Below are 22,118 nucleotides of genomic sequence, written 5' to 3' on the forward strand. Positions count from 1 at the left end.
CATAACACAACAGAAGAACTTAAAAATGCAAATGACTTTTGAATGTAGAATAGTTTTAATGTTACTGTGAAAGTTATTCTTCATTTGCAGCACAAATGAAGAGGCAAAGTTGTGCTTATTTGAGCTTCTCAAACAAACAAGTGGTCAAGAAACTAAGAGATGATTTTAAGAAAGCTGTGCGGCGAATCCTTATAGCGTTATCGCTGAAGTCGTTAGAGAAGATGAAGGTGAAAGAATTAAGACAATGTCATGCACAAGGGCAGCTGTGTGGGCAAGAAGCCAGTCAGAGACAAAGGGAGAGCAGTCTAAATAAAGTGCGCGACATGAGATACAGGCTCATAAATATATGCACAGGCATACAGGAGTTATTGTTGTCATTCTTTGTGATGCTCAAAATACATGCAGGTTAAACTAAAAGGAACGGACACAAGAAAAGCATTTCAGAAGACTTCATATTCAAAAGACAACAGCTTCCTACACAATCAGGTTATTTTCACTAACGTCTATTTCTAACATCACCAACTCTGGATAATTCAGTTCAAGACTGTAATGGCAAATGGTGTATGGTGAAATAAGAGGTTTTTACTTGGTTACACCCTTAGCATCCTTCTTGAGCAAAATGTACCAAAATGAGATGGCCAGAGAAAACAGCCTTTTTCAGATCTCTCAGCCTTCAGACCCTTAAAGCTGCATTGATGTTGGTGGTTCTGAATTAATAACTTTTAATGCTATTTTTTTGCCTAGCGGTTTTTGAGAATTATAGACCATGAATTTCAGTAGGAGCTAATTACCTAATTAACCTAGATTTCCTTGGGAAATCACTTGTCCTGCTTTGAGGGCAAACAAAATAAGGAAGATTAAGAAACAACTCATGTGTTTTACGATTTTGCAGTCTCCAGAGTATTTGCTTAAACAAGATGGTTGTTCCTGCACAAATCTGCTCTCTATGTACGTAGGATGAAGATTTCAAATGGTCACACTTCTGTGTATTTATTTATTTTAGTACCCTTCTTGATAATACTCAATGAGGACTGAATTCAAGCTATATTTAAAACTTCACATCATCCTGGTGTGATGTTACCTCACCTAACATAATACAAGCCATGGACATAGCTGTGCATTTCATCAAAAGCTGCGTATCGTCACAATTGTTATCAAATCCAGAAAACTTGAAGAGGTTTTTTTTTCTCCCTCTCAGAAACAGAGATGAAATTTAAGCCCTAAAACATTACTCCAAAGCATAGGTTTTAGATGTGAAGGTTCCCTGCTATTTCCTGTAGTTTTTGTCTGGAGGCTGCATACTATGGGAACAAAAGTGACTGTAACACCAGGCACTAACAGCCCAACTCTCCATGATCATCACTTATCTAACACAAGTTTGAACGGCTAAGTATGCTTTACATATACTTCAAGCAGTATTATTTTGCACAGGTCTAAGCGACCATCCAACATGCCAGACGATGTAAAGTCATGTACAAAATGTTTACTATTACCTCACAAAATAATACTTCCTACAATAAGATATCACTTAGAAGATTTTGATCACTTGCAAAGCATCATCACAAGGACTGAAAAGATGACAGGTTAATCCGATTAGCTGCACAGTGCTGAGACAATGAAGTGATGCATCATAAATATATGGACACTCTATGGCTGCTTTTGTTAGATCAAGTGGAGGATTGATTACTTCAGATGGTCTTTTGTTTCTGTTCATATTGAGGATGAGTACACAAACCAGGGCTAGTCACTGCAGGATAACTCAATTCTCTGAGTAGCAATAAATCTGCCACCAGGAATAGAAGCACCATTTAAGAAACTTGATCTTAGAAGATTCCAGAGACCCTAAAGTGATGTCTCATTGGTGCAGCAAAAAGCACATCAACATCTTCTAGGATTGCATACATTTTAACGGAGAGATAGTTCAAAACCTACAAGTCCTCCTTGAATTGGTCTCCAGAAAATTTTCAACCTTCTTTCAGGAGCTGAAGGACGTTATCAAACAAATGCTAACCTTAACAAAGGCACATGAAACAAAGAAAGTATGACAAGTGACACGCAAGGCTGAGATGGGAACAAACTCTTGCATTTCTTTTAAATCTCTCCAGAATCAAAACAGACTGATGTTGAAAGCAGGAAACTCCCAAATCCAGCTCAATGAGGGAAGAAGCTGGACTGTACAGCACTTCTCCAGATCAGTAGTATTTCATATACTCAGTAGTATTTCATATACTCTCTCTGAGGAGGAAAGAGTTGAGATAAAGCATTATATATTCCAATGAGGCCTCTCAAAGGAGATGATGCTAAAAATCCTCGTGAATGTGCAGAGTTGCTTGGAGGCTTCGATCCTCCACTACACTTGAACTAACTCTTCCTGTGATGTGAGCTCAGTTAAGAGACAGCTCCTTACAAGCCATTGCATTGGAGAATTTCACAGCATTGTCAGAATTAAATAAATAAGTAAGGTATGAGATACAAACAAATTAGTAACAATATTGACATAAAATGGCAAATGAGCCTTTACTGACTTAAAATCTGAGTAACTGTTTCTCTCCCAGCAAGTATTCTTAATTCTGACAAGGGTAGACACATACCTTCAATATTGTTTTTGGACGTTTTTTGAAGTACAGTTTTGGCTTTTCAATCACAGGAAGAGGAGGAAGCTTCTTCAGCTCTTGAAGGACAGACATTGCAGCACGTTTCTTTGAGAGCTTCTTACTGTTCCCTTCTCCTTCTGCAGTGAATTCTCCTACTGTAACTCGTGTGACAAAGCTCTTCATGTGAGGAGGTCCACTTTCTTTTATCACCTTTTAAACAAAAGTGTTTGGAGTCAAATCATCCTATAATCTAATGTTTATATTTTTGTGCAACATACTTAATACCAGTGAATATAATACCTTCTCCTACTCGGAAGCATTTAGATGGGTTTTCACAAAATCCAGATGAGTCTTAATGGCAGTGCCAGGTTTGGGGATAGAAAATGAAGGCTGACAGCATAACATGAATCTAACCATCATATACAGTGTTTCACAGAAAATACAGTAGACCTGCATTTTCAGAATATATCAGTTACACAGTATGCAGCAGTAACGCATATTTAAAACAAGGCTGCTGTTGTCTTCTTGCAAGGCACTTCCCATACTAAAGAATTTCAATTCATGAAGGTCCATCTATCTTTCTCTCCATACAGCATATTCAAAACTGTGCTTACACAGCACTGTTTGAATATGTTGATCATTTTCTTCTGTTATCATTAGAATCTGGAATGTTCATACATGGTTCCAAACTTCCATCCCTAAAGGCCAAAATTTTGACATTATCTGAGCTGCAGACAGTACTGCCTGCTCTTAGCTCTTACCTTGCCAGAGCACACAGCTCAGAGACATCATACCCACTAGAAAGGCTGCCATAGCACTGTCTCCATGACAATCAGCTGTCCCTCTCACCAGAAAGGAATGATTAAGAAAAGCACCGTCACCCACACAGAAACTGGTTATGGAAATTTTAATTCGTTCATCCATTTCCAAATATACACAAGATGAAAGACAATGAGAAAACGCATTTGAAGTACTCCTCCACTACTAAAAGTTGTAATATGAAAACATAAAATTGAGAAGTTCTGAATGGTGCACCTTTGTTTAGTATTTTTCTGTCTACGCTCTTCCATGCACAGGTATCCTCCTAGGAGGCAGTGCTGGTAGGATGTAGTTACCAACAGACCACAGTACTGCACGTGCTAAGGCAGCCATCTATTCATGTACGCAACACTTACTGGTCTGGATAATGTCTATCCGGAATTAGAGACCTCATCTGGGAGAAGGTTCAGTTATTTTGTTTGATGGGCGGAAGCAGTTACCTAATTTAATCTTTGGTACATGTAATGTGTGCAAGGAGAGATTAGAGCATCTGACAGGCACATCTCTCCATTGTCTTCAAAAGCAATACAAATATATGTTTTTCAGTAGGTACAGTAACATCAAACCATCCACTGAAGAAGTATAATGCCTGAGTGCAAGAGAAGGGAGGTAAAGGTGCTAGGGCCTTCTTGGTGCAATAACTGTATTTTTAATGGACTGGAACCTTCAACCTTAGTATTATTAAAACATGTTTTGTATTAAAGTTCTTTTTATCAAGGTCATGTCCCTTGCATTATTTAGTTTTGCAGTTACACTGTAATGAGGCCTCCCTAGGCTTGTATTTCTTTTTAAACTCTTTTTTTGTGGCATTTTCACCCAGCAAACACAATTATCACAGCATATCTCAATAAAAAGACACAAAATGAAGACTAACAGACCACTCTGTCCGCATTTTGTCCACATTTTCACAGAATAAGGCAGCATCTTTACCAGCATGCAACGCTTACACTGCAGTCCGGGAGTGTTCCCACTCTCAGATTCAGGGTAATGATTTCAGAAGTGTTTTCAACACTGCTTCACTTGAAGGCAAAGTGTGAGAAGCGGCCGTGCCTTCATGGCCCCCAGCCTAAACCAGGGAAGCTGAACACCCAGGGTCATTCCACTGCAGGCACAGTAGAGCTATGTTCCTGCACTACATCCTTCAGCACTGCCCTTTCCTTTGTCATTAGTATGCACCCTAACTGACTACTGCACAGCGCTATCCAAATCTTACAACACGCCAGCTGTAAATAGTAAGGCTAAATTAATGTTACTAGAGTCCTTAATCTTTTTGTGGTCTTATTAATGGCATTATATAGGTGTTTCTACTTATATGCAATGCAGGACATTAATAAAATATACAACAATGTAAATATTGACCAGATGAAAAAGGACAACGTAACTTGCTTAACAAACATAATTGCTGAGATCCTTAAATATTAGTTTTATATAAGTTTTCTCATATATATATATAAATGCACGCAAAAGTATATATATGGAAAAGAATTTTAATATAAAACCTGATTATATTTGCATGCGCATGAATATAAAACCAATGTATTCTGCTGTAATTTTCATCTTTGAAACATCTAAGCATGTGGCACAAGGTAAATAATTGCCTGGAAAACATTCAAAACTGTTTCTTTGTTAGTAAGTATATGAAAAAAGTCTGTACTGTCAATGGAATGAACCCCATAGAATTCGGATGGGATCTGGATCAAGCTAAACATCCAAAATTGGTAATTTAGCAAAAAAATATTTACCTAACAACATTTTTTTGTTAACCTCAGATTTTAGATCTTTTTATTCCACATGATTTCAAACAGTTGTTCTATAAGCCTAGGCACACAAAACACTTAAAAGAAATTCAGCCTTTGCTCTCCAAGAACACTATATGCATTAGTACATTAAACCATTTCCTCAGTTGAAAGATACGACCTATGGATCAAATCATGGCTAATTTAAAGCTGAGAATTTGATTAAGGGTGACAGTTCAATACACTTTTCTTCTCTGTTCCACTGATTTAAAGAATAATTCCAGCAAGAGAAAACACATGGGGCCAAAACTCATCTAAGGTCAAGTTACATCAAGAGTGAATTTGGCTCAATTTAATGAATCATGCTGACAAATGAAAAACAGCAGTCCAATTACAATGAAAGAGCAATGCTGCTTCAATTATTAAAGAGACTACAGGTATAAAAATCAAAAGACAATGACAAGATTAAATGGACATTAAAAAAAAATAACAGAGAAGACAAAGAACAGGTCAGTAAAAACATGTCACCTATATCTACGATTATTTAGAAAATACCAATATATTTCCATGTGCTTGTGTGGGCTGACATGTCAGATTTTTCCAATTTAAAATAAAAAGAGTCTGGATGGTTTATTAAAACAGACGAATGAGAGCTACTCAGTACATTCATCACCCAGTCTGAAAGACTAATGCCCAGGAGACCAGGAGCTAGATGGGCACAAAACTCCTCGCCAAGAACATTCTCAACCTTTCAGAAGCATCAATCTGCTCTGCTTCTAGCTCAAAACACTGAGCCTTCACCTCATTTTGACCAGAAACAATTCGGGAAATAAAACAACAGTCTGAAACATCCTAAGGCATCTGATGCCTGGTGTGAATACTGGACCATTTCTACACAGTTCTTCTAACTCTGTTGACTTCAGTTTTGTCTTCCAAGCCAACCTAATTCAATACTAACAAGTTTGGAAAGTAAAAAACATCCATGATGCTAGAGAACCAATGCAGGAAGATTTCAGTTCATGCTAAAGGATGAAATTGGAGGTAAAATCTTAGAACTGTTCTGACAATTCCTAGCAGCTTTGTACCTCTCCTTAAAAATTGCTCATTTTGCCCACATATGCCTTTAGAGTTGTATAGTGGCTGAAAAGTTGACAAATAAAGGGTAAGTAAGGATACATCCATGGTAGGTGTGTTATGAAGCTTTTATTATTATTATTATTATTATTATTATTATTATTATTATTATTATTATTATCAGAACTGAATGGTTTTATTGTAGTTAGCAATTTAATTGATAGAAATTCTTTAAAACTCTTCCTAATGCTCCAAGGCAATTAAAATTAAATTAAAATTTAAAATATAAAACATTATACAAAACAGGACAAACAGAACAAGCACCTAACACACTGGCAGAGCAGCTGGAATGAAACCATGCATAGTTTGAACAGTTACATTAAAAAAAAGAGAACTCCTGGGTTCTGCACGCTCTCCTTATTTTCCACCCCTTATGCAATTCTGAGAATGTGTTTACATAGAACTTTACATATCTTTATGACCATTAATTAGTTGCATAACACAGCACTGTTGGAACATTTGCTAAAGCTTCGTCAGATGAAGAGAAGGCAGATCATTTTATAGCCATCGCACAAAAACAAGCTGGAGAAAGCTTTGATGCCTGCCTGGAATAACACAAAACCATTTGTAAATAAAATCCTATTAGAAACATCAGATCCTGGGGATTATCCATAATTGCTTAGCAGACTTACTGAAATACAAGCTAGTACCAAGTTAAATCAAAATTCTATCTTAAAGTGTCACTTATACTCAGATTTAAGGGCAGGAAATAACACAAAACCTGTCAGGAGAGCAAAAAAATGTCTTTTTTCAATGTTGTTAACATTCTTTGGCAAAGGACACATTAGACTTTTTCTGCACTAAGTGTCTCTTCCTTCATTCTCTCCTTACCAAATGCTCTCCCTTAAATAAGTTGAAACACAGGGACAAAGTTAGGAACGTATTCAAAGCACTACGCCTCTTTCCATTCCAACATCCAAGCTATTCTTTGATCTGTGACCATTCACCTCTCTGTATTTTACTGTACTGATTTCTGTGGAACTGTTCCAAATATTTTTAAATACTTAAGGTAGAAAATAACTTGTGTGAAAACTGAAGCATTAATTCTTCTCTTCCTTTTTGAAACACAGGCATGTTTTTCCATTGCATTGATCATACACAGGAATTACATTCTTTCCATGCGGTTGCAAATTGATAAGCCAACACTCCCAGACTCCAGTTTTATGCTTGAGACTTTCTCAACTTTCCAATTAGTCCATATTATACTTTTTTTTTTTTTGCAGTTATATTCCCCATATATGAAATACATACAAATTTGTTATACCAAGGAATTTCTTTGTCAAAATCAATACTCGATATCTTTGGCTCCCTTGTCTAGCTTATCAGTGATTTCTCAAATTTCCAATAAGGACCAAGTAGCTCAGTTGACATCAGCCAAACCATGAGTACTGGCCAAAAAAATCAGTAACTGCATAAAGCATGCAGTACAGCACGTCACTTAAGAATATATTTTTTTAACATGCAAATATGTTCATGCATGTCAAGATGAAAAAGGCCTCGAGAAAATAACCATCACCAGTGAAGGCACTTCCCATGTCCTTCACATTTGCTCAGTGTAAATGTGTAACAATACATCCACTTTTCTGCATTAAAAAAGCAAAATTAAAAAAAAAAAAAAAAAAGGCAAACAGCTTGGAAGTCTGGTGGCTTCTACCACCATAAGGTTAGATTTTACAATTTGTGTAAAAACTTTTTCATCGGAAAAGTTCTGCTGTTGTTATCACAAGAATCACAATCACAAGAATCACAAGGTTGGAAACGACCTATAAGATCATCCAGTCCAACCGTCTCCTCATCACCATTGCCACCACTAGTACTAAACCATATCGCGCAGCACGTCATCCAGACACCTCTTGAACACTGCCAGGGACGGCGACTCCACCACCTCCCTGGGCAGCCATTCCAGTGCCTGACCACTCTCTGACAGAAAAAGTTCTTCCTTATGTCTAATCTAAACCTCCTCTGATACAACTTCTGGCCATTACCCCTTGTCCTGCTCGTTGCCTGGGAGAAGAGGCCAAATCCCTCTTCACCACAACCTCCCTTCAGGAGGTTGTACAGTGCAATGAGGTCTCCCCTGAGCCTCCTCTTCTCCAGACTAAATGATCCCAGCTCCCTCAGCCAATCACTCCTCATAAGGTTTGTGCTCCAGACCCCTCACCGGTTTTGTTGCCCTTCTCTGAACACGCTCCAGGATCTCAACATCTTTCCTGTAGTGAGGAGCCCAAAACTGAACACAATACTCGAGATGTGGCCTCACCAGTGCTGAGTACAGGGGGATGATAACTTCTCTGCTTCTGCTGGCCACACTATTTCTGATGCAGGCCAGTATGCCGTTGGCCTTCTTGGCCACCTGAGCACACTGTTGGCTCATGTTCAGTCAATCAATCCCCCAGGTAGTTGAATGAATGCAGCAAAAAAAATTCTCAATTACTTAATGTAAACAAAGGTATAAGAAGTAGATTCGTAGACTGAGGCTTAAGTAGAGATAGATCAGGTGTCAAACAGTGTGGAAGACTGAAAGGAAGCCTTGACTTTCTGAAAACAGAACACTGGATGCAAAGTCTCTTATTGGGAACTTTTGTACAGCATGAATACTTGCAGTTAAAGCCAAGACTTCATTTAACTCTATTTTGAAGATTATCTGAAGTCAGTTTGAGTGTGGCCACTAATTCTGATCTCACAATATTATACAGAAAATGCATGAACTGCCTTCCTGCAATTTACTTGTTTCCAGCCAAATATTGGCATTATCCTTTTTCTGAAAGAATGTCTCATTCTATAGTAGAAGCTCAATTTCTCAGGTACTGATACAAATCAATCATTATACATACCAACATACCACTCCAGGGACTGAATCTTAATCTTCCAGAGGACAGCCCTGTCAGTCTTATTTTGGTGCCTGGAAAAATTGTAGAGACTATTCTAGGAATTCCTGAAAAACACCTGAAAGACTATCTGGCCATTGGTCACAGGCAACACAGGATCACAAGGTGAATGCTTAACAAACTCAATGTCTTTTTATGATAGTTATGCACCTAGATGATGAAGGGAAGGAAGCCAGTTGATGTTTTCTTTTTGTATTTTGGCAAAGCTCTTGATACTGTTTCTCACAGTATCCTTCTAGTCACTCTGTCCATCATACATAGGGTTTGAATTTTGGGTGCTCCTGCATGGAGCCTTTTGGGACCCTTCCAACTCAGAATATTCTATGATTGTACCAAAGATATTTATTTATAATTTACATGAATTTAAGTGCCATTTTTAACCGTGTTGAGTTTCAGTGCTGGATTCTTCAATACTTTCTCAGCAAACAGGTAATATGGAATACATACCTCAAAACTGACAGGTATATTGCGCTTCAAAGCAATTTCAAACACAACACTGATCTCAGACTTGTTTGCATCTTTGTCTTCTTCTGTTTCTTTTCCTGTTTCTCCATTCTGAAAATGAAAAGCACACAACGATAATAAATTCTCTGTCATTTTTGCGTTCTTCCATCACACTGTGAATCAGTGTTGGGTACCCCACCTCAGCGCCCCATTACCAGCCACTCACTGACCTGTGAAGCCAGATATGAAGCAGTTATGCTTCATATCAAACGAACACAAACACATTATTTTATAAACCAATGATAGAGGGCAAAACAACTTCCACGGGTTTTAGTCTTATAAATGGCATGGCTAATTATCATCTGAATACAAGCTTTGAACACAAGTACTAAAGACCCTGTGACCCGCTTAACAGCCTCTCTGTGGGTGCCCCTCCTAAGCAAGGACAAAGTCTCCTGTACTTCTCAAGAAAGACTGAAGACAGTACTTCTGTCAGAAGGGATAGAGTGAACCCTCCTGTGCTTTGACTGGGTCACCAGGTTACAGGTGTCCCCAGCAGGTCCAGCTGCTTAGCGGCCCCTCTGTCGGCTTCCCTCTGGGAATTAATGACCAGTATGAAAAGGTAGTGACAGAGAACAGCTTGCTCAACACAGAGAGCTATTTATTTATCCATAGGAACATAACAAACAAAGAGGATTAGAGATAAAACAACAAAAGGCACACGCAAACATTGTCCTGCATAAAATCTGGCTTTGCTTTGCACTTTAGGTTAAACGCTATTTTTTTCAGACAACCACTGGCACAGGGACCAGATATCATCTCGTGCAACTGCTGCCTTATGGTGTCACTCTCCTAGGCTACATTTTACTTAGTTTACAGAGGTTGATCTTCCAGCTACTTTCACACTGCAGTACCCTGAATGCTTCAAACTGGGATCTCTCAACAGACGTGTAATTTTGGCCAGACTCCTAATTTTTTATTACTGGAGGTAAACATCAAAGAAGTTTGGGATGAACTAGGTGGATTCCTGCAGAGCTCCCATCTTACATAATCAAGCCTGATGTAAATCTTCAGCCACCAGCACAGCTACAAAATCCAGATACTGAAGTTAAAATAACAGTAAAAAGTAACAAGTTCTTCAGAATAACAAGGGAATTTACCAATATTGTATCTATCATTTCTTATCTCTTAATATATACCATATGTAATAAAAAGAAAGACCAGAAATACACCAGCAGTGGTACAATACACAGTCTTTGAAGCATTTTTTTGTCTCACTAAATGCTTGACTCCGTAAAAGCAATTTACATCCCTGTCACTGATCTTCAGCTACATACAAGACAAAACTGATAAAGGTCTGCAGAACCTGCTGAAAAGAAAGGGTACAGTGTAAAGCAGAAACAAGGGGAGTTAGAATGAAATTATGTAGGACTTCTAGCTCATTTCACACAATGAAATGCAAAGTACTACTGAAATCAAGAATGTGCATCATTACAGGACAGGCAAAGCATTGATTCAGTGAAAGACTCAGACTTGCTGAGAATAATCAGCTGAATGGAGTTAAAAGGACAATATTAAAAACCAAAAATGTATCTTCGGGTAGACAGAATGTCAAACAAATAGTGGAGTAACATTATTTTGTAAACAACTTTAGTGAAAATCTTACACAATATGGCATTCAATTAAGTCTGTGTTTTATAAACTGAAAATCTGAAAGGCAGACAAAAAAAGCCACACAGATGAACAGCTGGTTGGAAAGAAAACAAATTTACACCAGGACATTATGGAAACCATTAGATCTACAAAAAGATTTAAAATTACTTAAGCATAATCTCTAAATACATAGAGGGAAGAGACTTTTCATAGCTGTTTTTAGATTTAGCAAAGATAAGAAAATACTGATTAGACAGAAAAGCTAGGTGAATTTAGCCACATTCAGCTTCGCACCAAATTTATTTTATATCTGAAAGGGGGAACAGTAGTCACTGGCATAGTTAATATAAAATAATACAGAGCCATACAGAATTAATACTGAAAATCACTGAATATCCCCTCCACCCTTAAAATTTCAGCCCTTGCATATCCTTTCACCAAGAACAGTGGAGTGACTAGCTGGAACTTCCTCACCTTCAGGAAGATAAAATATGTTCAGGAGTGTCCCAAGTACTTTGAATTTAAATTTGATCTTCATTCCAGAGCTGACACTTTAATTGTAAGGCCTTTCTGAGCCTCAAATCTATGAGATAGTAAGGTGCTTTGGCAGACACACAATAGCTCTTTTATGTAAGCAGTTTCAGATTCACCTACGCTCCTGCTCTGCTTGCTGATCATTTCTTGCTTCTACTCACCTCACCATATATTTGCGCAAGGAAGCACTAAGATGGTAATATTCTTTAACAGTTTAATATTGATGGGGGATTTTATCCTTAATGCAGTTAAAAAAGAAGTAAATAAATGTGGGCATCAAGATGAACAAAGACTATACAGAAGCCTCATTCAGCAAACAGGATTCTGAAGATCAGAGTTAAAGACCTACTTAGCGTGCTATTTTACACAGACCCCACTCCAGCGAGGCTCACCAGTGGGATGCAGGGCCAGCCTGGTCTCAGCAGGCCTATCTCCTCCCTTTCCTGCTCTCATCAGAAGTAATCTGGCACTGGCCAGAGAAGAGGGGAGCTCCACCAGTCAAACAATCAGAACCAGTCATACTCGCGTACTGCACTGATCCATGTGTGAGGCATGGGGAATCTCACATCTTCCTTGGCTGATCCCAGCATCTCCGTTCTGCTGAAGGAAGAAGAGCTCTACAAAGCTGGTGCAACCCTATGGTGAAGGCACATCCCTCCACCCTGCAATTCACATGACCAGCAGCAGAGAAGAGCCCAATCCTTGGCAATATGAGGCCCTAAATTCCACCTTAACCTGCACTTCTTGGGGTAGATGCACCTAACCCCATATAATTCATCTCTGTGTAGTCCAGAGTCACTTAAGAGACAAAGAGGATCTTTCATCGTTCCTACCTACAACCAGTAGCCTCAGCCTGACTAAGATACACAGGCTTTCCTTGGAACTTCATTCATTTTCATGCCCACAGATATCTGCTACTGAGATCCTACAGCACCCCAGACGGCCTTCAGCTGCTGCACCAGAATGTCACAGCACTCCCACAGATCTTATCACTACCACGCAACTCCTAACACACCCAACACACGTTATTCTCTTTTGACAGTCCTCCTTTAATTTTTCTCTTAGTTAGTCGTGGATTTGATTCAATTTCACCACCTTCATGGAGGTGAAGAGGAGAATAAAGTTACTTCCTTAGCTCATGAGTGGGACAGCAATACAGAACGCTGCAAGAATTTAGGAAACTCCATTTGCCATGGTGACATCTCCTAAAAGCCTGCACATCAAAACAGACACTACATAGATCCAATTAGACATGAAGGTTAAAGATAGTATTACTTTTCTTAGGTAAATATCATACACACAAAGGTTATTAAATCTCTGTACATAAACCAGGTATGCATCCAGATTACTTACATATATTATTTACTTTCTTATACTATGTACTATCCTTTGCATTTAAGATAAGAAAAAAAGATTGTCTCCTGATGCATTATTTTTCGCCTATCTGACTGAGCAATTTTATTATTCAGTTTTTAAAATAATTTTGGTTTCATTTGCACTTTCAATTTGCCAAGATTACTCTGGCTAATTTTTCTGCCAACTTATTTTAAAATGACGATTTTTGTTTTGAAGTAGCAATATACAGCACTTACACACACAGCACCGAGAAAGCTAATTATTCAAAAAGGGAACAAAGAGCTGAAAGACTAAAACCATCAGACAGCTTTGCAGTAGACGTCAGTGACCTCAGCCATGTTCCTAGGTACACTGGCAACATGTCACTTAAGACCACATTCGTGGATGACAGTTGTTTAATATTAATTCTTCATGAAGACACTGATTACATTGACATTTTCTTGACTTTTGGTATAAACCCTTGGGAGTTCATGCTGCGGGACTTTGGGATAAACTCTTACACTGTGGACAGTTTCATCTTCAAACGCCTGCTTATTTTCACTGTTGAAGTCTTGTTCTATGTTAGGTGTGCAGTTATAAAGAAAGAAACAACACTAATGATTTCTTTGCATTTCTTCTCTGCCTTTAGGGCTAATATGAAAACAGAACACTTAAAATTAGACACTGAAAAACTAGTAAGTAGATTGTTGAATGCGGTACCAAAACATGAAGGTTAGGAATGGCATGTTTTCTGAAACACAAACCTGAGGTAATTTTTCTGGAATAGGCTCATTCTGGAGAGCTTGTAGGGCCTTCATTGCAGCATTATGTCTAGCAGCTTGGCGAGTCTTTCCTTCACCAAAAAACTCACTGTTGCCAACAGTTAACTGGACATAGAAAATTTTAGGCACTGGGCAGTGATACCTGTAAAGAAGTCATGAACAAGTTAATGCCTTTCTATGTGTTAGAAAGCAGCAATATAAGTTACAGATTTTAACCATTCACTGTATGCAATATAGAATGGTAGCTAGGACTACGACATTGTTTTTGCTCACAGAGTAAGCCCTCTCAAATACATGAAAATTGACCCGCAAGGCAGCTCCTACATGCACACCAGCTCTTCACCCCCCATTTCCACTCCTCTGCAACAAGCTGGGCAGTGTTCCAAGTCAGCAGCCTCGTGCTGCTGTCTTCCTGGCCTAAGCCTTGAGAGAATTAGGCCTAGGAGAACTGAAAGCTCCTGTGGAAGTTACTTCTGGGAGGCAAGACCAGTCCCAGGGGCAAGTGGCACAGAGAAAGAAGGAACACAAAGACCCTCCCACAGGGACAACAAGCCTGCACAGTTTAGCAGAGAGAAAGTCAGATGGCAGAGAGTGAAGGACCTCGACAACATATTTCTGGCCTCTAGTTGAAGCTCAAGCATTGGAATTGTCGCAGAGGTTAAAGACTTCTCTTCCAAAAGCATAACAAAGCATAGGGAGAAGCTCTCCTCCAGCACCAAGGTAGCCAAACTTTTTTGCAGGTGCTGAAAGAAAAGCATAAATCACCACCCATTGGTTTCCCTTTTTGCACCAGAAAAAAATTCCAAGCATAATGGCAGAGTTTGTTGTTTTGAATATGTTTGAAAGGCACTGAAAGATAAAGCAAAAAACTGAAAAGTTTTCCTATGAACTAACACAGTTATACCTCAGAGAAAGCAGTACCCTTATTCACATCAACTCCAACATCTCTATTTTCAGTAACAGAAATAGCTAACCCAACTCATGCTCCCTACTCTGACACCTGTCCCTTGCTAGCAGGGAATGAAGAGTCAGAAAGCCATTCTTGGTTTTGGAAGGTTCTGCCAAAGGAGCATGACAACAAACCTAAGAGCTTGTCTACATCAGCGTGTTCTACAGAGAAAATGCATTCCCCAAAAACACCACAAAAAAGTTATCTACAACAGATAGTTTTATGTAATTAATGCTAAAATAATAATCTTTTAACAGAAAATTCTGAAAAAAAAAATCCTTTAATTATATTTTATGCAGGTAAGGAAATTAGTTTCATATTCGATAGTCTGGTCTGCTTGAGGAACTTTCCTTAGTGTTTCTTCTAACACACCAGAGATTTTTTCCTTGGAAAAACATACACATACGAGGAATGTTTTCTCCTTTATGACATATAACTTGCATCTACTTTATAATAATATACAAAAGCCCCAAATTCTGAAAGCTTGGACAAAAGCTCGATCCACTGCAACAATACTAGAACCACTCAAAAATGCAGCAAAGTACTTCTTCCTCTTAAAAGCTCCTTATTAAAACATGCTTTCCTTTTTTTGTGTGTGATGACCTTTCATATGAAGACTGACTTTTCATTAATACGTGTAACTGATTTGTTTCAATTATAAAGCAAAATACATTTTCTTCTGTTAGCAGCACATTTCAAGTTCAAACAACTGTGAATAAGCAGCCCATTCTTATTGTCCCTGAACTTTGTGTCAAGTTCTAAAAACATGTTTATACGGAAAGAGGAAAACCATAATACTGGCTCCAATAAGCCTCCAGCTATAGGACCTTGGAGGGCTGAGCTAAGTTGCCTTTATGAATGCAGAAAGTGGGCACTTACTTTGCTTTCCTGTTTACAGTTTAACACGGTTATAGGGAATTATTAAGGCCTAGAAATGCATTTTCTTGTGTAAAAATTTCATAAAATTATAGAATGACTTGACTTGGAAAAGATCCTAGAGGTTATCTGGTCCAGTGCAGTGACAAAAGCAGGGTCGAACTCTGAAGTTATACCATCTTTTTCAGGCACTGTCCAGGGTATTTTGGTATCTTCAAAGATGCACATTCCAGAACATCTCCAGACAGTCTGCTCCAGTATTTGACCACCCATTCTGGAAGGGTTTTTTTCTCATATATGTAACTGTAATTTCTCCTGCTGCAACACATGTCCATTGCTTCTCAACGTTTTGTTGTGCATTGCTGAGAAGACTTTGACTTTGTTTTCTTTAAAAATACATCACATTAAATGAAGTCCACAGTAAACTCCCTATCCCTACTCAGCTTCCTCTTCTCCAAACTAAACAAACGTGGCTCTTTTAATTTTTACCTCATACATCATGAGGAATTCACCACGGATGCACTCCAGAAACCTCCTGGACTGTTCGCACCCTGCAGTGTTTCACCTCCAACAGTTACTGGGATAGTTAAAGTCCTCCATGACGATCAGGGCCTAGGATAATGAGGCTTCTTCCAGTTCTTGAAAAAGGCATCATCTATTTCATCCTCATCATGCTATCTGTAGGAGTCACCCATCACAACATTACTTGTACTGGTCTACCCTCTAATCCTCACCCATGAACTATCAGGTGACCCATCACTCATCCCCTGGCAGAAATCCATGTATTCTTACCACTCTATTGCAAAAAGCGCAATACTTTCTCCTTGCCATACCAGCTTGTCCTTCCTAAAGAATCTGTATGCACCAATTATAGCACTCCTGATTTGTGAACTAACCCAGCATACGTCTGTGATTCCAGTGAGGTTATAGCTTTGCACCTGCATGAAGTCCTCCCTTTCCTCTCATTCGTTCCCCGTGCTAAGTGTGTTAGTATGCTTGCATTTCAGATGGGAATCCAGCAGTGTTGATTTCACAGAAAGGATGTAAAAAATCACACTGTCCTTATTTGTGTGCACACACTTGAGATGGGCCTCCACTAGCATTGTTTTGTTTGTTTCAGGATCTGTCTTTTCAACATTGCCTTTGCTTACTAACGTGGTCCATCAATTCTGTACCTGAATGTAGATCAATTCCATTCTCTCTCTCTCCCCTGAATTCACTAGATTGCTTAGCCTAATGCTTGTCCTAGCAAAGGCAATATCCCCTGGTCTCGTCTCTTCCAAACAGTGATTCTCAAAGAGCGCACAACAATTGTAAAAATCCAGTCTCTGTTGTCATGTAGTCATGGCTGTTATGCTCCACATGTCACTTGGCAATATCTTTGGTGCCCACAGTGGAGATCAGCAGCAGGTAGTACACTAAGGAACAGACAACCCTTGGCAGTCACTCCCCAATTTCCAAGCCCCTGGGAAGCAGCAGATCTTGAACAGAGGTCAGCTTCACACATGAGGAGCCCTGTCTCTTGCAGCCAAATTCTGCCCAGTGATAAAATGCTACGTTCTTCTGGTGTTGCTGCAGGGCTCAAGCTCGGCTGGGTGCTTGAGAGCTCCAGGAACCTTTTTTGTTGTTGTGGCACTGAACCGGTAGTTGCAGAGCTGACAGTGGAGCAGAAGCCTTCCTCTTGATGCCAAAAGTTGCAGACTTCCAGCCTTCATCATCATATGACTTTCCATCTTCTAGATCAGTAAGCACTGACTCTCCTTGCCCCTCCTTTGAGAATCAGGCTCTTATACCTGCAGGGTCTCAGAGAAGATCAAACCAGTCCCTCATTCATCACTTCTAGTGATGCCAGCACAGCTTGCTGACATCTTCCTGCATTTTCATTACATGGTAATGGCAGCTTCCAGCACTCCTGCAGCTGGAGATCAGGAGAGCTCCGTCTTCCCTCCAGGGTGAGATCTGACTCAAGTCTCCATACATCAGGGACAGCTCCTGCTGGAGCTAGGAACCGTGCAGCATGGCATGCCACTACCACCACTGAGCACACACACGCTGTCCTCAGCAGAGCTTCTGGCCCCCTTCTGTGTGAGGCACTGTACAAGATGCTCCTTCAGCTGGCTGCCTGTGAGAGTGGTGCTTTTATGGGCTTCTCCCTCATATCCAATGAAAGGCTTTCTCTAGTCAGGAGCTAGCTGGAAAAAAAGCTCAATGCACGTTTTGATTAGATGTGACTGACAGAACTTATTAGGAGCAGCAGCATCCTCTAGCTATCCTCTCCCTGCAGCAAGAGGCACTCTCAAGTTCCTTACAGAGTTTCCAGCAGTCCTCCCACAAGAAGCACCCTGATAATCCAGAACAAAAAGGTGGAAACTGCTCTGCAAACTGCTGCCTCTGTTGGCTGCAGCATACCAGAGGATACGTAAAGCCAGCAGGTATGTAGATAGCACATCCCACCTTATTACTATACAATTGTCTTTATGCAGAAAAAAAGATCTGGGGAAATTCCACATCTGTATCAATCAGAAGTTCCTGCCTGTTGAGCTATTAAACTTACCTTTCTCTCCATTACAAGCAATGGAGGAAAGTCTACAAACCTAAGTCCATTTTACAGATTCATATCCCACAGTAGGCCCTCACTTTTTCCCTCACCCCCTTCTCACCTTTTCTTTTAAAGGGTGTTTAGGGAGTTATTTATGTGATAATATGGAAAATGATATTCAGCCTGTGGCTCTAGAGCCTCATGCAGCACTCCGGCATCGGTAGAATGATTAGGTTTTACATGGTTTTGATTAAAGTTCTCTTGCTCTGCATGGCCTCAAGCTGAGTTAAGAGCAATGATAATGTGAACATTGCTGAGGAAGTGCAAAGGAGTACCTGAAATCCTTAGAAGATGGCCTAAATCTGTGAGGATATTGGCTTTTCTACAACATGGAACGTGTGAAATAGAAACAGAGCATCCTCAGCTTTTCAGTGCAAGGATAAAATCTGTATTAACAAAACCCTTTAAAGTACTCATAATATTATGCCTGAAAGCAGAACGCAATGTTTAAACTGAGTTTTAACACAGAATAACTCTGGGTCCTAGAAAGGCATGCCCATTCAACACCACAAAGTTAAGATGTCGTATCTACCACTGATCATTAACAAACCTTCCCAGCATATGCCTGAGTTGACAAAAGGCCTGAAAACCAATCTTGGACACTCAGAGAATTTGTTGACTATCACACAGTAACATACCAGCTCAGTACTTCTGTGACAAGCACTTGAGCACTACAATCCTCAGCCCTCTGCAGGTCTGTTCAGTCATAGAACTGGAACAGTCAGGATGTCAAACAGCAACACACCACACTCATTAGGTTTTAGAACTATCTACGTTTGAATAATATGCATTTCCCTGCATACCTACTACTACACACAGGTCGAGATTGTGCTCTGGAGAAAATTCTTATGTACAAACATTCCCAGGTGATACTGACACAATCCACAGAGCAAAAACTCTCTGTCAGGCACATGCGAATGACAAGACTACAAGAACAGAAGACAACAGAAGGCAATACAGATATGAAATGATATGCTCAATTTGAACGTGACAAAGGATAATACATTAAAAAGCGATGATACATAACCTATTAAAACAAGTTCATTTTCATCTGTCATTTCTGGACATGAGATCCCTAAGAAGATCCTTCGCATACGAGGTCTGGGAAGCAGGTTCTCTTAATCGCCTCTACGTTTCACAGAACAAGAAATCTGCATTTTAGCTAATACCCCTGGTATCACTTTGGAATAGTCAATTCGAAAAAGGGTATTTGCTCTATGGTTGTGACCTTGAATGCCAAGTTTCAGCAACGAGCAAATATTTACAACTAGTTATAAACTCCCAAAAATAGGGGTTCATAACAGAAATGCTGACAGACCTTAACTAAGTTGGTGTGAGCGGGCGCCACTATAATTAAATAAATCACCAAGGTCTGTTGACAATTAGAAAACTCATTTTGGTTTGCCACAGAGACAAACAAAAATTCTGTTCATTATAATTTTACTGGAATATGATGTCATAACATGTAAGCATACTGAAACAATCTGCTTCTTTTCTAGCCAAAATATTAATTGCATACTAAGGAGCCCTTGGGGCCTCTTCCTTCTTGGCCATCAAATCCACACACACAAAGACAAATAAAGTATTAGTGCATGCGCTGTGTGTTCATACTGCATTTTTCTGTATTCCTCAATGGCATAAATGTTTCTGATAAACATTGTTACTATACTCTTAGAAAGGGCTAAAAAAACAAGTGCAAGCTGAAGCATAAGGAAACCAGGAAGTTTATTTAGATTTTGTCTCCAGCTAATAACTTCAGTGAAGTTTTGTCTAAATTCTGATGGTCAAGGTATTCTTCACCGATGTAATAAACAATTACTAAATCCAATTACTCCCCTGTATGGAAATGTTACAGAAATTATTGTTATCCTATTTCCATTTTGTATTGAAAGTGAAAAGGAACAAGCACTGGTATGGCCAATATGAAACCTACTAAAATATGACATCCAAACTGGTACAGGAAAGTCATTCTTCAGATGCCAGCTTCATGCTGAAAGGATCGTTCTCTGTTCTTGTCCCTTGAGCTCCTTTTCCACTCCGGTTCAAACTGGCCGTTCTGCAGACATGGCTCTACTAGAAAAATGCTCTGAGCTCCGCAAGTGCAGAAACAGAGACACAGGCTGTGCAGTGGAGTAGGAAACAGAATTCGCTGTGAGCAACTTCTTCTCCATAACAGCTGAAATTTCTCTGGGGGAGCAAGTTGCTTAGTGCAGCTGTTCCCTGGCTGTGCCCCATTTTTCTAAGCAGTCCATTAGCCACATGGATTTCTTACAGATGTGAGTACTATGTTTTGAAGAGGGAAACATCCAGCACAGCCACTTTTGTCTTCACATGATCTACCTTCTGGTTCTTTCCACAGGTCCTTACCAATACCTGGAAACAAAGACTTTTCCAAGTACTCCTTTGAAGAACTACAGCCCACTATCCCTGGATCAGTCTGGCTGTCCTCTCCTGGATCACCTCCACATCCTCCAAAAACAATCTTTAACAAGCAAGACAAAGCATGATGTTACACTTTTAGCTATATACATCCCTTATTAGATTGAAAGACAAATTTCTCATTTCAGAAATGCTCTTCAGCTGATTTATTTAAAGTCTATTTACCATTTGCACTTTTTCTAATGTTGACATCCCCTCAGCCATGCCACACAGCTGAGATAAAAATACTGTAATCTTCCCAGATTACCCTTCATTCAAAAGGTGATTTAAACTGTGATCTGAATCTTTAAAAAATGATAAAACCAATGTAATTCTGGATGATTCAATATATTTTCTCTATATAATACTTGATTCAATATATTTCCTCTATATAATACTTGCTATTATCAGTTTATGAAACCAATTCTGACCCATTTATGGAACCCTCCTAAGGAATTGCATCTTTAATTACCTATGTCTAAATTGTAAAGAATAACCGAGTTGGAAACATATTAGCAGAAAGAGACTCAAAAACACTTCTTACTTTTTTTTTTTTTTTTAGAAATAATGAGATCACAGAGCACAGATACTTGCCACTTTAAGAAAGAGAAATCCCAAACCTTCTCTACTTCTAAAATATCAGTGTAAGCAAATCCTGAATTAAACAGGCAAGTGCCATGAGTGGCAGGTACTATGTGGTCCTCTTCATCTACCAAGGTCTATCAGAAAACAAGTAAGATACTTGCTTCCAGTACTTCTATTGGGAGGATGATCTAGAAGCTGGGATGATATTTAGAAATATTCTAATGTTTAGTCTGGTTATAATGTTATGTTTTGTTTTGCACTGACACTATCCTTTAATCTACATATCTCGTGTACCTTTTTGTTATGTTTAACTTCTAATGCAAGCATTCCATTCTGTCACAGCCTTTGTTCTGCAAATGAACAACTTGAGGTATTTTAGAATCCTTTTGCTTAATTAAAGGCTCCTCACTGCCCTTACAACCCCTCACAGCCCTTTCCTATTCTTGGTCCTGCTCCCAAACTTAAGGGTTAAGATTGGTGGATGACACACCCTACGAAAGACCAACAGAGCTCTGTATAACAGCAGTATTTATAGATCTTTACCAGAAATACCTTGATCAACACATTCTTAAAAATCACATTTGTCTTTCCTCTGGTTCAATCAAATCAGTTGTTCATAGTTTATCTTGCAAATAGTTACTAATATCAGATGACTATCTTGTTTTGAGATTTCCATCTGAATAATTCTCACATGATAAATGAATCTGTACTACAAGTGTCTATACTCTTATGTTTTATATTGGAGAGCCTGGTTTCATGCCATTTCTAATGC

General features: G+C 39.1%; 1 protein-coding gene across 5 annotated transcripts in view; it reads right to left on the minus strand.

Annotated features, from left to right (window-relative positions):
• STAU2 (staufen double-stranded RNA binding protein 2) overlaps window positions 1-22,118 on the minus strand; it is a 168,371-nt gene that overhangs the window by 103,704 nt on the left and 42,549 nt on the right. For all 5 annotated transcript variants that reach the window (XM_042869928.1, XM_042869931.1, XM_042869929.1 and 2 more), the window contains exons 6-8: window positions 13,902-14,061; window positions 9,619-9,726; window positions 2,592-2,804 (exon numbers count right to left, since the gene is read on the minus strand). In XM_042869928.1, coding sequence (XP_042725862.1) covers window positions 2,592-2,804; window positions 9,619-9,726; window positions 13,902-14,061 — 481 coding nt within the window. The remainder of the gene's footprint in view (window positions 1-2,591; window positions 2,805-9,618; window positions 9,727-13,901; window positions 14,062-22,118) is intronic.

This window comes from Lagopus leucura, unplaced genomic scaffold (assembly GCF_019238085.1).
Source record: "Lagopus leucura isolate 7727_CA_CO unplaced genomic scaffold, USGS_WTPT01 Super-Scaffold_100002, whole genome shotgun sequence".
NCBI lineage: Eukaryota > Metazoa > Chordata > Aves > Galliformes > Phasianidae > Lagopus > Lagopus leucura.